The sequence below is a fragment of the Diceros bicornis genome, chromosome 26, assembly GCF_020826845.1.
Source record: "Diceros bicornis minor isolate mBicDic1 chromosome 26, mDicBic1.mat.cur, whole genome shotgun sequence".
NCBI lineage: Eukaryota > Metazoa > Chordata > Mammalia > Perissodactyla > Rhinocerotidae > Diceros > Diceros bicornis.
Genome location: NC_080765.1, coordinates 10,524,840 through 10,540,645, shown reverse-complemented (window position 1 = coordinate 10,540,645; position 15,806 = coordinate 10,524,840). Strand labels below are relative to the sequence as shown.

The 15,806-nt window shown below is 51.4% G+C and overlaps 1 protein-coding gene across 3 annotated transcripts in view; it reads left to right on the top strand.

Moving 5' to 3' along the window:
- Positions 1–15,806, top strand: part of SDK1 (sidekick cell adhesion molecule 1) — a 919,553-nt gene that overhangs the window by 827,441 nt on the left and 76,306 nt on the right. For all 3 annotated transcript variants that reach the window (XM_058569383.1, XM_058569382.1, XM_058569384.1), the window contains 2 exons: positions 7,127–7,230; positions 9,923–9,993. In XM_058569383.1, the coding sequence (XP_058425366.1) occupies positions 7,127–7,230; positions 9,923–9,993 (175 nt within the window). The remainder of the gene's footprint in view (positions 1–7,126; positions 7,231–9,922; positions 9,994–15,806) is intronic.

Below are 15,806 nucleotides of genomic sequence, written 5' to 3'. Positions count from 1 at the left end.
CATGTATTCAGCACCCGCCATACCACGCACCATGCTAGGAAATTTCGTACATTAGCTCATTGAATCCCCACGATAGCCCAGTGACGGGAAGACCATCGTCCCCATTCTGTGGATGAAAAACAAGGGTCAGAAGTCAGTAACTTGCCTGTAGCCCCCAGCCCAGCCAGCAAGGAGCGTGCATGGAACCTCCCATGGGTGTCCCGATCCTCCTCACTTGCAAGGCCACCCAGCTCAGCTCCTGCTCTCTGCTGAACCTGAGCAGAGGAAAAGAAGCAGACGGGGAGACTCCTGTGGCAGCCTCGATCTTCAGGGACCCCCAGAGGCACAGTTCAGGCTTTAGAATCAGGGGTCAGGCTTGGAGTGTGGCTCTGTCACTGTCTTCTAGATGTGACAACAGCAGGGTTTAAAGAGAAGAGGAACACCCCCTCCCTGATTTGAGGACCAAGCACATGAAGGACGTGAAGCGTGATGCACATGGTGGGATATGGTTAGCACTGGGGTATCATGCGAAGATTTTGGAGCCAGAACTACCCAGGCTCAGGTCTGCTTTCTGCCACTCGCGATTTGGGTGATCTTGGCAGCTGACTTGAGCGTTCTTGGACATCTCATCATCACTTGCCTTTTGGGTTGTTTTGTGATTTGGAGATTAAAAAGGCACCTCGCAGCACCAGGCCCTGGGGCAGTGGTGGCCACTGGTATAATATCATCATTGTCACCCTGCACTGCCCACTAAGGAGGCGCACCTGTGTGTTGAGTGCGTGTCCTAACTGGACGTCCATGAGCAGCACCAGGAGATCACACAGATCTTCCAGCATCCCTGCTTTGGCTCACAGACTTGGTGCCCCTGTTGGAGATGGCCTTCCGAGCAGGTTATAGGCCCAGAAGGAAGGTAGCTCATCAGCTTATAGCTACAGCTCTCTGGAACCCCTAATGATATACCTTTGCACAGTGACCCCTTCAGTCACATGATCCAAACAGCTCTCATCTCTGTCCCAAAATGGAGGATGAACGGTCCCCAAGCACGAGTATTATTTCCAGCAGGACCAGAGTCACTGCCTGGCCTCCTACTTGAAGGGGACGACATTTGTTCAGACATGTCTGTTGGCCAGTTGGAGTTTACAAAACCAGTTACAGTTACTACCACTGTAATTATGCTCCTCATGGTGGGAAAATGAGACTGGAATGGCATCGGTTTTGTGGTTCACCTCTGAGATGACCTGGTCAAGTAGCTTCCAGATGGTTAAAGCATTCTGTCCAGTCTTCATTACTGCCATTATTATCATTGCCATCACCATTACCATTATCATCTCAACATTATACAGCATCCTGTCATTTTCAAAACAATTTCCATATGTTGTTCCATGCAATATCCATAACAGCCCATGGAGACACAGACCAGACTTCCTATTATTCCTGTTTTGCAGGTGAGGAAGTTGAGACAGAGACATCTTAAGTAATGAGTATGCTGTGCCTCAGCCGCTCCAAATGAAGGAGAGAACCTTTTAGATTCTTTGTAGTTCTAACATTCCCTGGGCCTGTAGCTCAGAGCTTCATGGACACAAACTATCTCACAGCTAATTTATGAGAGTCTGCGATGTAGTGAAAAACAGTATGTTATCTTCCAAACACCAAGCCCTCGGCAATCCATCTACCCCTTAGTGGCCGTGTGGCCTTGGAAAAGTCCATCATGTAAGCTTGCTAAGCCTGAGATTTCTCATCTGTGAAAGATGGGGCTGGAGGAACGAGCCTGTTTTCCTTTCAGCTCTGTGAGTCCAAGACTTGCCTCAGTTACTGACAGCAGCGAACTGGCAGCCAACTAATAAGGCAATCCAAAACAGTCCAACTCGGTCCTCCCACGCTGCTGCCAGGGTTCCACTTACCCTCTGAATGACAGCCATAGAACCCAAGAGGCGGAGCTCTCAGCCCTTCAGAGGAAAGCACTCCTGCCGCAGAGGCCTTCTCCTGGAGCCCTAGAATTCTCCTGGCATGGCCCCAAGGGTTGGTGAGCGTGGCCAGGCATGCCCAGCTTACTCAATAAACCACACTCTAGTGCACTAGGTGCTTAGCTTAATTAGAACGTGCTCATGGATATAAATAATTTCACCCCTTTCTGTAACCATCTGAAAAGAAGAAGAAAAATAAAATCCAACTGCCTTTCCTGTCATGGAGCCTCCTGAAATCAAACAGAGCAACTGTGTGCTTGGGACTTCCTGTTGGAAAGGAGAGGTCCATGTTTCAGGACAGACAGTTTAATCTGGTATAGGAGAGACTGTTGTCAATTTCCTAATGGGCCAGAACTAGGACAAATGCTTCCTCTACCCATCAATAGAGAACGTGTCACGGGCAGAACCCCAGGAAACCAATATTTTCTACACTGCCGTGGTATAATCTCCTTTCCTGTCTCATAATCCTGACGGCTACATTTTCCTTTTTTTTTTTTTTGACTTTCTTTTTACATTTTACTTTGGCCAGTTGCATGAAATCTGCCAGTGGCCCAAAGTAATAAAGATTTAAACAAAAGTTTAAAACAGAAAGTTGAACCATCCACATCTAGTGGTTGTACTGACATCTAGTGAAGGTGGGTCTAGTGCACGAGGGGCAGGGTTGGGTTTGAGGGACATAGTTAGGCACCACTGCTGTCTGGTTGACGACTGCATCCCACGGAAATGCAGCAGGGCTGAAGAAGAGGAGGGCTTCAAGCCCAGAGCCACGTGGACCTTCTGGATGTCACTGGGATAGAGCAGTGCTGGTGTGAGCTCAGGTGATGTTGTGTATCCAGGAATGTGAGTCAGCTGTTCCTCTGAACCTCACTCTGTCACAGGGGCTATGGACCCAAACCCAAACCCCAAGGGCCCAAAGAGAGTTACCATGTAAAACAATCGGGATTCAATTACAGTCGAGATGCGGCCCTGTCTCCATTGGAGTCTTTCCTTTTTTCCTTCTGCGTAATCTTTAAAAATAATGCCCTATTAAAAATCGGGTAAATTTGGCCAAGGATAGCGTGCATGGGTTGGATATTCTTTGTTCTTTGTGATACAAATAATGAGTTCTTAATAAATATTTCCAGTACCTTAAAGATAAATAAATGAATACATAGAGGCCGCAGAGGATAGCTTCTACAGTGTTCAGGACTCACATATTTTACTATTATAATCAAAATGAATGAATGAACATATGGAGCTCCTTCTGTTTATGAGTCTGCATTTCACTCTGTGGGCGGCACACTGAACTGTGAGCCGTGACCTGCCCCCACCCCACCCCACGCCCTCTGGCTGTGGAGGTGAACCGTGGGGATGAGTGGAGGGTGACAGTCCAAGGCAGGACAAGCACAGACTTGCTTTCTAAATATGCCTGGTTCCTGCAAGAATTCCCATCACAAGTTTGGGCAGTGAGGGTCCTGTGTTATCTACATCTGTTCCTTCCCTGAGTTTTGGATGGTGAGAGTTTAGATAACGGGTGTTATCTCAAAAATTTACCTGAATCTATCCAGTTTCTGAGTTTGGATGGCAGAAAATTGGCAGGCGAGCCATGAGGAATGTGAGAAGGGCTGAGGGATGCTGCATGCAGCAGGGCTGGAGCTCCTGGGAGATGAGATCCTGTGGCCGGGCAGCCGGAGAGATGAGAAAGAAAAGGTCACATTTATTAAATGCCTACTGTGTGCCGAGAGCTCTCAGACTCCATGAGGCTCATAATTTACCTTTCACAATGGCCCTGGAAAGTGCGGGTGTTGTCGTCTCGGTTTTTATAGGTGAGTGAAGTGAGGCTCAGAGAAGCTAAATGACTTGCCCAGGTCAGGAGCGGCTGATTCCAAAGCAGAGGCTTGAGGAGGCCTGGAAGAGTGAACAGAGAGCAGAATGTGGGGAAATTAGAGGGGTCAAAGGAGAGTATTCCAGGATGGTTTGTCCTTTATTCATTTACCGAGTAGTCACCGGAGTCTGGCTCTGCGTAGAAGGGAGCAGGACAGGAGCAAGGGGCAGGTGAAGGCGAGGGTCAGGGTGGTAGACCAGTAGTCTAAAGAAGCAGTGCTGCTGAGAGATGAGGAGCATGCAAAGTAGGCTACTGAGCGGGAGACCAGGAGAGGGGACACCATCACCATTGTCACTTCTCATTGGTCATGAGCTGGCTGCTCCCTTCACTGCCTCTGAGTCACCCTTTGCCTGTTTTCAGGCACCCAGCGGGGCTTCCTGCCCATTGGGTGAGCTCCTACAGCTCCGATGCCTTAGTGCACCCTGAGACTCCTGGAGACAGCTCATCAATCCTGTGAAGGAAGGGGGCCCGGCCAACACGGGTCTAACACCGTCTACCTCAGACCTGGGCCATGTGATCTGTGTGCCCCGGGCTCCTCAAGACCCCAGAGGATGGGAAAGTGGTCTTCAAAGAGCTTGATGTTTGGCCTCAAATCCCGAAATTGTTAGAAAACTGTGAAGCACTAAATATAATGTAATAAATCACATGTACTAAATATATTCTAAATAATAAGATACTAAATAAATATAAGTGCTAAATAAATATAAGTACAGTGACAAGGGTCATTTCTGGGGCATCTACTATGTGCCAGATGGTTTGCTGATTTTTACGTGCGTCCTCTTATTCAACCTCCCGAGAAACATATGAGATAGATAACGTCCCCCCTTCATTCATTCCTTCATCGGGTGTCCACTGCCCACCTCTGGGGTCCATGCACTGTTCTTGGTGCCAGGGATATGCAACAAATGAGGCCACTTGGTCCCTGTCCTCAGGAGTCCTGAGTCTTGTGAAGAAGATAAATGGTCGTCAAGGAAACGAACCATTGATTGCAAACTGTGATGAAGGAGAGGAGGAAATGAACAGGGTGTAGAGGACAGGTATTTGCTTTAGCCGTTGAAGCTGACACCTACCAGGAAATAATAGTAGTAACAGCAGCTAACATCTAGTGAGCACTTGCCGTGGGCCAGATTGTCTTCTAAGCTCCTCCTGAGTTTATTCTAAACAACAGCCTCACGATGCAGGTGGTCCTGTCAGCCTGGAGAAGGGAACTGAGGCACAGTTACCTGCCCAAGGTAACCTGGCAGTCAGAGTCCATGTTCCTATCAACCACACTGTACTGCCTTCTAATTTGAGAAAGAGAGGAGCTGGCCAGGCTAATGTGGGAGCACAGGTGGGTGAGGCGGGAGGTCAAAGGAGAAAAAATGCAATTATCACCAAAATTAGATAAAATAACTCCCAGGAAGCTAGGAACAGATGGGAAGTTATTTGTTTGTTTTGACATAATAAAGGCTGTCTCCCCAAAACCTGTAGCCAAGATCAGTCTTCAGGGTGGAGCGTTAGAAGCCTGTCCAGCAAAGTTGCTTTGTCCCTACTCTTTCCAGCTGTGGAATCAGGGCACAGAGAGGCCGGAAGACTTGCCTCCAGTCCTGGCCTAGCAAGTAACAGGGTAAGCCCAGGTTCTGCAGGGCTTTGAAGGACGAGCATCCCTGGAGATGTTAGCTGATGGAGAACCACTGTCCTCTGCTCTGAAGCAGGAGGGCAGTATGAAAACAGAGAGGGGAAATTTTTCTGATCATGGTTTGCAAAAATGGTTATCAATTTTTTAAAAAGCAGAATCCTTTCTCTAAACAAAGTATTACCCCAAACCAACTTATAAAGCAGATGGAAGTGGGGCTGCTGTTGGTTGGTGCAGGGGTCTGGGGGCCCTGGGCTCCCAGAGGGTTTCTCAGAGTCTCAGGGGTTCCTCAGAGCTCAGTTGGGAAACCACTAGTTTCCAGGTTGGATTGGGAGGGAGGAGAGAGGGTTGGTTTTGAGGTGATTGATGAGGGCTTTGTTTGGACTGGTCGTTGAGGAAACTTAGAGATAGTTGGACTGGAAGGACAGGGGAGGTGGAATCTAGAATCACTCCAGTTGTTCTGGTCTGGGAAATAGAGAGCATGGTGGAGCTGCTGCTGGGAGGGGAGGGAGAGAATGCAGTTTCCTTATCTGCTCACTTTGAAATGACGTGAAGGATGGCTGGCCAGCCAGGTACTGAGCAAGAGTGAGCACTTGCAAGTGCAATTCAGGCGACTTGATGAAGATCTGAGCATTGTCTGCACAGAAGAGTTTGTGTAAAGTATTAGTCTTGGGTGTGTACAGTGCTTGGCTCATGAGACCCAAGAAATACAGAATTCTCTATGGGTGGATAGGAGGAAGGAAGAAGGGAGGGAGGGAGGAAGGACGGATGGATAGACGGATGGAAGTAAGCCTGAAGTGGTGGCACCAAGTCGTGCCTCAGGGGAGAATTAGTGCCCCTAAATCTCCACCAGTGGGCTGGGAAGGAGCAGCATTTTTCATATGGACAACTGACATTATCTTGGTCTTAGGTAAAGTGGCCGGCAAATATTACTTCAAGACAAGACCCTTATTTCAATCCCAGCCAAGCCACTTACCAGTCCTCTGGCAGTGGGCAGGGGACTTACTCTGACAGGGCCTCTGTTTTCTCATCCAGGACATGGGAATCATAGTGACTCTACGCTACAGAGCTGTTCTGTGGGCTGAATGTTGTAATGCCTGTCAAGTGCTTGGCACCGTGTCTGGCTCAGTAGATGGGGGGCTCTGCCTGTAGCTGGGGCAGGAGCAGACCTTGGAGCCAGGCTGGGGCTGGCCAGTGCAGACCCCCACAAAGGAGTGGTTGGGGGTGAGCGAGGAAGTGAGCTAGGCAGGCGCTCATTGTACGCTCTGGATCAGAGCGAGGGCTAAAGTAATTAGCTCCTCCTGAGAAATCCTCAGAGAGGGTTCCTCAGAGAGCAGCGATTTGCTACACAGGAGTATCTCTAATTACAGGAGACAGTGGTTCCTCCCTCAGGAGCCCTAAGCAGAATCTCTGTCCCCTGGTCCCCTGGCCAGGAAGTTCTGCCCTCCCCTCCCCTCTGGGAAAGTCCTCTCTCCCCAGGCAGGCCAGTAAGGCGGTGCTGGGCATTTGAGGGCTACTCCTCAGACAGTCCTGGGGACCGCTGAAGCCCCACTCACTGCTGCCAGGAGTGATTCCACCCTGACCCCAGGACATCCTCCTCCTCGCTGCAGGAGCTCTGGCCACAGAGAAGACCTTCCCCAGGAGCTCCGGGGGCAGTGCAGAGGGGAGGTCTCCCTGCAGTCACTGGTATCTTCCGTGTTTCAGGCTGAGGCCCTTCACCTCCTACAAGCTGCGCCTGAAAGCCACCAATGACATCGGGGATAGCGACTTCAGCGTGGAGACGGAGGCCGTAACCACACTGCAAGATGGTGAGCAACGGGGCCCAGGCTGGCCAACAGACATGGCCACTTCCAGCTGCTGCCTTTGGACCTGAAACATTGGCTCGCAGCGAGAGGCCCCACTTTCTTCTTGAGCCAGGAAGGGTCACCCAAGGGAGTGAGGGAAGCGTGGGTGAGCAGTGGGATTCAATTAGGAACAGACAGCCTGGAGCACTCCTGTACAGCCTGTGGCCGTAAATCAAGATTTCAAGGGCTTCCAAATGGAAGGAAGGTTCTTTGATTGGCTTCCAAACCCCTACAATCCATTAGCATCCCAGAAATTGAATAATTTATAGGGTCATTAAAAATAAATGTCACAGGGTAGCTGAGTTTTAAGAGGTTCCCCCCATTTTTCTCATTCACAAGCGAACCCAGTTTTGCCATTTGACAGAAGCACAGTTGAGAGATGGAAGTGAGGTCCCCTAAAAGCTCCCGTCGCCTTCCACCCCTCTGTCTACGCAGAGGACTTGGACCTGAAGCTCCATGGTGATTTCGTATGACAATTGGCCAGGCCTGGAGTGAACCGAGAGACAGCGTCATCACACACGCCCGCTGGTGACAGGCCAACTTTTAGGAAGGAAAAGGATTGCCATTGCGTAGCAGATGCCGCAGCTCAGACCCCGGGCTGCGAACCTGAGCACTTAGCTCACCCAGCAGCACTTTATAATAATTCCCCAAACCTACCCCAAAGCACTGTCTTTTCCATTTAATGCACCAGAGGAACCATTTTTAAACAAACTAATCTCTAGCCGGCTTGCCCCAGGACCTCTCATCTTCAGTTCTACACTTTTATCACCTCTGAGTTGAGCTTTTGCAAGACGAGGCTCGGGTGACCTTAAGGACCAGCAAAGGGGATCAGGGGGACCCTTCTAGCTACTCAGCAATGCTCAGAGATTGTTTTACTGCACACCCAGCGCTCCTAGCAGAGCAGAACCTGCCAGGGCTGTGTGTTCTTGATCAGGGGCCTTCCCACCTTGACAGGATGCCCAGGCCGTGCTCTTGAGGAGCCCCAGCCTGGACAGGCCGGGGAGGGAAGACAGGACCTGCCCCTTGAGAAACTAGGTTGTCTTTTTTGGCTCCTATTTTAATCTTACATCTAACAACTGAGGTAATATTTGTGACTAAGCACTAGTTCTTAGAAGAAAGAAACAAATACAGCAAGCTGATTTTTCTGGCGGGTCTCTGAGGAAATTATGTGCGAGCAGGACGCGTTGCCTCCTCCTGCCTTACATGGCTCAGGCAGAATGGGCCTTTTTTGAAAAAACATTCAAGAGCCTCTTCAGGCTTCCCAGAGGTCTTTCTTAATTCTTTGATATTCAAATCACTTCTTTTGATGCACCTATCCTGTTATCTTCCTTTCCTGAGATCTGCAATTTCTCTTTTAGTGGATTTGCATTGTGTTTGCATTGTATTGTCTCCAAGTCTGACCATCAGCTGAGGCTGGCAGGCAGGGACTGACTCCAGGGGCTGGGGAACCCTGTGTTGGGTGGTGGGGGGTCCTTTGAGTGTGTGGATGGTTTGCTAATAAACATCTTATTGTAGTGATTAGGACATTGAGGCCCCCGTAATTGCAATCAAGTGTGATCAGGAAAGCTGGACAGGGCTCTACCACTGACTTAAGATAGAACAGCAGGAGGCCAGAGGGCATGGGCTACAGAGCCATCCATAAGGCAGGATAGAGAGGACTCAGGTGTGGCTGGTACAGACCTGCCCCAGGTGCTGGGCCCGGAGGATGGGGAGGTCACAGAAGAGGGGACCCAGGGACCAAGTCTCGGATGGTGAGTGAAGGGGGCATGCCAGGCACACAGGAGGGGGCGGGGTGGGGAGAACATCCCAAATCCTTCCCTTCGATGACTATTTTTGAACATTTAATATGTCATGAGTCTCAGGATTCTACAGTGGAGGAACCATAAAAAGGTCCATTCAGTCGGCTAAGAGGGCCTCACAGATCCGATGGGGCAGGAGTAGGGGGCGGGGTTCAGAGAGGGTGGTTGGACCTGGCGGGTGCTGGAAGGATTTTAGTTTCCAGGGTGCAGGGCACGGCCATGGGCAGAGGTCAAACTGACCTTGTCCCTCCAGACCGCAGTGCAGAGCCACAGCCGATACGCAACACATGGCAGACATTACTTCCACCATCAGAAGTCGGCCTCCTTTTGTGACAGACACATCAGTGTTTAAAACCCAGACCACTATGGCCTGGCTTCATCATTTGTCCTGTTTAGAAGTCTCCTGACCTAAGTACCTCAAATAAACGATGCCCCTCCTCAAGGGGCAGGGACTCCTCAGGGACTACCCCTGAGGAGATCTGGGAACTGCGGGAATGCTCTGCAGGCAGGGGCACTCAGGCACCTCCATTGCCGTAAGTGGCTCCCAGCAGAGAGATCCAAACTTGTTTGTGTGTCTCAGTGTAGGTCTGTCTGTGGAGGATAAAGTCAGGGACATTATCTAGGGGTTACCCTCTTAGGATTCGGTCCCTTCTATCCTGGGCCCAGGCTGTGCAGGTGGGAGAAGGGTATCCACTGGGAAGAGACAGAGCTGGGGATGTTGGCTCGTCACTTCCCCAGCTCTCGGGACTGGCCTGGCCCTGCCTCCTCGCCGACACCGGGAGAGAGCTGGCCCCGGAACGGCAGCAAAGTACAAACAGAACCGACTAATCCATGCTTTCTTCCTCCTTGGATTTCAGTCCCGGGAGAGCCTCCGAGTTTTGTCTCAGTGACGCCGCACACCACTTCCTCTGTCCTGATCCAGTGGCAGGTAAGGGCCCAAGGAACCTCTCGGTGTCTGTAAATCCTGTGTGCTCATCCCCCGCTCATTCAGCATCTGCGGCAGCTGGACCAGACTGCAGACCAGCCCTGTGGCAGGTGTCTGAGGGCAGGACAAAGGCAGCACCCTGATCGGACTTCAGTCTGGGAGGGAAGGGGGTCGAAGTGCAGTTTCTAATACGGTGAAGACATGACTGTCAGGCACGTGCAGGATGAACTTGATCTCAACTCACTAGGGAGGGACCGGCAGGAGGGCAAACTGGCGCAAAGAGCATCAGAGGACCAGAATGTTCCCTGCGTTTGGTGAGGATGGCAGAGCAGGGCTTCTGTGGTACACGTGAGACGGGTTCGTATCCTTCAGGGCAGTGAAACTGTAAGCTTTTCTACAGAAATCATTTGCAACCGGACAAAATATCGGCAGGATTGCATGCGACCCACTAAGTCCAAGTCTTTAATCCTCAGTGAACAGTCAGTCAAACCAAGGCTCATGCTCCTAGATGATCAAATAATCCTTAGTGGCTGTTAACCAACACTCTGATATGACATTGAAAGGACACGCTGCTCTCTTGTTGCCTTATTTCCAGTTTGGGTATTTTTTGGCTTAACAATGAGGTGCATTGAGGACAAAAATAACAGAGGGGCAGAACTGCCAAGGAAGGCAGCCCAGCCGAGGGTGCTGGTGGGATCTGTGGGGAGGGGCTCAGCCAGGGCCTGGGGAGAGCCAGAGGGGACAGGCTCAGGAGCAGGGCTGGAGCTGGGCCAGGCAGGGTCAACAGATCAAGGGGCAGGAGTCAAGGGCAGTGATAAGCATAGTTGAACCTTCTGTCCATCAAGAGAAGTTCCTGAGGCCGGAATGGGGGCTGCTGTCCTGGGAATAAGGGAGGGCAGTGCCTAGAGCCAGGGCCGTTGGGTAGGGGAGGTGGAGGGCAGGCACTGGGGTCTATGCTCAGAGCCAGGAGAGGTGAAGTCTGCCTAGGAGTGGCTGCTGTGGGCTGGGTCGAGAGACTGGTCTGTGGACATGACAGTCTTCCTCAAGTTTGATGATAATTGTCTAGACTAATGCCAGCATCTCATCCAGACTCAGTGGAGGGAGCAGACAGTTTGGGAGGTCAGGAGACAAAGGGACCCAGGTGATGCTGGAAACCGAGAGGAGAACAATGGTCTGGACGTGACCTTGGAGAGCTGAGAGGGCCGTGCCTTGACCAGGTGCACTAGGCTGGCACAAGGGAGGGCTGGAAGGGTCCCTTTGGAAAGGAACAGGAATGCCAGGAAACCCAGGGCAGGCCCTCAGGGAACCTGTCCTAAATGGAACACTTCCACAGGGCCCTGAAAGGGGGATGAGTTCTGGGTGTGGGAGTGGCTTAGCCCTGCAGGCACCGGGACAGAGTATGCTGAAGACCCCTCTGGGCTGGGGCTGAGCCGAGTTACGAGGGCTCCCCAGCTACCACACCTTCTCAGGGGCCCGACTTCTCGGGGACTGTTTAGATGCCACCCTCCCCCCCCCCCCCCCCGAGAGTAGGCTTGAAGCTAACAGGAGCTGGAGGCGCTGGGAAGGAAATCGGAGTCAGGAGCCCAGTGGTGGAGTGTGGGAGGAACCAGCAGTGACAGTGCTTCCTCAACTGCAAAGCTGGGGACTACTACCCACTGAGGGTTTCTGCTGCCTCCGCTGATGTCATGACTCGGGGACATCACTAAGTGTTAGGTTGAATCATAAGAAATATGACCGTGTGTGAGGTACAAAAGTGGCCCTTTCATATGGTTCAACCCAACGTGACTTGACACTGCCCCTTAGACAAGGGTGGAGAGCAGGATTTTAATAAACTGAGTTTCTTTTAAGAGTGCATAACCTCCTTCAAGTATTGACAGAATAATCGTGGGCCACTTCTTCACCTCCTTCTGTTGCTAAGTGACAGCTTCTTGGAGGTGATGGGAACCTTTAAAGGTGATCGAAAGACATTTCCAAATGTCTTCCCTTGAAGCTGGAAATTCACCACCGTGGCATTCTGCAATTTCTGGCTTCACCAGAGTGTTGGGGACTGGATGCAAACCAAGAAAGTGTCAGCCAGGCTCCCATCCCCAGCCCCAGAGAAGCCATACCCCCTAAGCTTGTCTCGGAGCCTCAGAGTCCCCGTCAAGTGAAGAGGGCCTGGCTCTAGATCTGCAGGCCCCAGCTTGCCATTGGACGACAGTGAGCCCGAGAGGCCTCTCTGGCTCCAGGTTCCTCCTCTGTAAAAATAGCTGGTCAAAAGTGACCTCTCAGTGTCCACAGGTCTCTGATCCAAGGCCCATTAGGTCTCCACACCCCGGACTCCCATTAGGGTCTTTGGTGGAAGGTCGGAAACATTCGAAATGGAAATTCAAGGTCCCAAGCGCTTCTGTTTCCCACCCTCCACTAACATTATCAACTGAAAGAAGATTGGTCCTTTGCACTGTGCTAAATTCTACCAGAAAATTAGCATTTTCTTTGTAGATGTGGCATTTGGCCTCCCAGTAAGGAGGTAAGCTCCTGTTCTGTAAAGGCAGCACTCAGGGCTGCAACACATCATCGCCTCCACAAAAGTTGCTGTTGACGTGACACCAGCTGCGGTGGACATGCCGCCAGCTGTCCACCCCGGCCATCCTGCCTCCCGACCACCTGGGGCTCCGAGCCCCTCAGCTGCGGTTGGACAGCTCTGTGAAGTGGCGCATAGCTGCACCAAAGGAACTTGGCATGTGTGTCCATCAGCTGTCCTCCTTCCCAGCCCAATAGAACAAACTAATTGCAAGAAGCCCAGAGCAGGAGGTGGTCAATATGATGTATTGTAGAAATAAATGCCTGTCAACTGCCAGGCAATTGAAGTATAATAAAAATTATGTGTAATTTACTAAATCAGAGTGAGCAGAACAAAGAGACTATGTTTAAATATAGATTTGCATTCCAAATGAAATGTTTCACCTGTAAACCTTTTTTTTTTTAGTAATTTGTTTAAAAATGCAAACACCACCTGTAATTTCAAGGCTGCTGACCCGTTTAAAGTCTCCTCCATAGCAGTCTGTCAGGTTTGATTCTTCTTAGTAGGGTAATCAATCTTTACCTTTCATGGGGTCCAGTGCTGTTTGAAATCTAAAGATTTGAGCATGTATTCTAGACAGTACTGGTATTTTGTTCACACTGAGTGCAGCTCAGAATAGGCATTAACGTTTCTGAATTGGTCACAACGTTGAAGCTGGCTGTTGTGAAACTTCCAGTGGATCATGCAGTCTGTCACTCAAATGTGGTTCCCCTTGGGTGGCTGCAGATTTCTCTAAGTGGACTTTGAGGCTGTTTTCTAGAAAAGAAAACATCCTAGGCAGTAGATCACATCACGTTCAATGGACTCAGCAGAGGACAGACTCGATGTTGTCATAGGTGCCTTCCTAAGAGGAGTGTTGCAGCTGCCTGGGTCCTGCCACTTACCCCGTCATCTGCAGAGGACCAGCTCCAGTGTAGGGGGCTGAGCACCCGGAGATGAATGAGACGGAGTTGAGGCCTTGAAGAGCTTCTATTTAGTGCATTGAGCTCTACAAAGCATGAGTGGGAAGACAGTGGAGGGGGAGCGATAACCCCGCCAGAGGTGGCCAGAGGGGGGAAGTGACAACTGAATGTGTTCTGCAGGATGAATGGACCTCCCCTAGGTAAAAGGCAGGGAGACGAGCATCCGGCCACCATGCACAGCCAGAGCAAAGGCTCAGAGGTGTGACAGCCACTGGGATTCGATGCTGTACTTCAGGAGAAGGCGTGTTGGAGGCAGGTTCTCTGGGGCCTCCTATGCTCTGCTGACTTAATCCTGTTGGTGTCAGAGGAAATCCTTGTTCTACACTCCAGGAAATGGAAGTCCTGGGAATATAAAGGAGAAGCTCAGACACCCAGGGATGATGGCAGTTGGATTAGATTTAGACTTGAGTTCCAGCCCTACCGCTGCTCGTGACGAGACCTTGGGCACGGTGTTGAACCTCTGGAAGCCCCAGGTCCCCACCTGTACAGTAGGGAGAGGTCTTGTCTGGGAAAGCCCACTGCGCCGATCCCAGCCTGCCCTGTGCGGGCAGCCGGGTGGAGTGGGACTATCATGGGAGTCCTGCCTCCTCCCAGCCCCAAGCCCTTCCCTGCACTCAACACTGCTGCCTCCGGACACCCTGCCCTCGTACTCCCGGGTCGTCCCCAGCTCACTGTCCCCTTTCTGCCTGCTATTTTGGGTGATCAAGCCCAGGCTCACTCCTACCAGGTCATCTGCATCTTAACAGGGGACTTTTGAAAACTAAAAAGACACTCAGGATCCCCAAAGAGTCTACTAGTAGAATTTCTGGCGTGCAATAGGCAGAGTGCAGACATGTTCAGGAGGGGCTCCAGTCCCTTCAAGCATCTGCCCATACTGATAGCCACTCCAGGGTGAAATTAACCAACCATCCATGGGGGCGCCTCGGATGTCAGCAAATCCAGCTCACGCCACAATCACTGATTGAGCAACTGCTGTGTGCAAGGCCTGTCACAGGTGCTGAGGGGAAGATAGAAATGAACAAGACACAGACATGGCCTTGCCCTCCAATCAGTGCTGAATCAGAAACGTTAGGCATGGCGTGGTCAGGGCCAGGGCTGGGAGAACAGGTCTGTGCGTGCCAAGGGAACCTTCTGTTTAGAGTCGTCTGATACTGTAGGGACCATCTAGCCACACTGTTATGGATATGGGGTTGAGCGTGGGAGGCTGAGTGGCCAGCCCAAGCCCACAAAGCCAGGACTTGAATCTAGAGCCTGAGCTCAGCCCATCGCTTCTAGAACTTTCCATGTGTCACATGGAGCTGCCCTACTGATACCTCCCAGGACATCCAGTCATAGAGGTCTCTTGCACAAATGACAGATAGGCTTATTCCAAACTCTAGGACCAGAAATGTGGTTAAACCCAATGCAGCATCCCAAGCAGGCAGCCCTGGAATCTCCGTGGAGTCTGCCCTTTGTGAGGCCAGGACCAGCTGCAGCCTTTAGAGAGGCTGCCCCCTGGGCTGTGTGACCACTTGTCCCCTCCCCGGGCCTGGATGGTTCCTGATGGGGGGCGGTGCGAGGGGGTTGCTGGTGCAGCATCAGTGAGTCTGTTGCCACATGTGGACCCTGCCCGGTTGCCGGTGGCAGTTGTGCCTGTTTGGGGTGGGCCTCGGCCTCTTCTTACACCTCTGAAGCATCGTCTCTCTTTGGCTAGAAATATCTGTGAGCCCAGGATTGGTTGCCTCCCCACTTCCCTTCCATCTTCCAGCCCCAGGGTGTGTGGACACAGATGCTGGGGGAGGAGGTGCTTGCTGCCAGTGGCAGAACCACATCTGGTCCCCAGTGAGGACACTTTTATTTTCCTAAACTCCCAATTTCCTGCTTATTTGATATTTTTGGTGAGTGGAATCCAGTCCTCCCCCTGCCCCAGCCTCCCTTCTCCCCCAAAAGTACATTGCCCTCACTGTAATCCTATCAGGGCCTGTGTGTGTCTGCAGAGTCAGGCCCTGGGGACTCTGCAGTTTTCCTGCTGAGGTCCAAGTGTGTGCGGGCACCATGGGCATAATCTGGGCCTGTGAGGGAGGCTTTGAAGGTGACCTGGGGGTGAGATTGCTGGGCTGGTGCTTAAAGAGACCCACTGCAAGCTTTTAATCTGCCCACTCGCCTCTTCCTTCCCACCGATTCAAGTCACCTCGGATCCCAGGAAGGGAGGTATGAGATTTCTCCTCATCGCTGCCCAGACCCCTGCCACTCCCACCTGGCCTCTGCACAAGGACGAGGACGGTGCCCAGGGACTCTCAGCCAGGACGGCC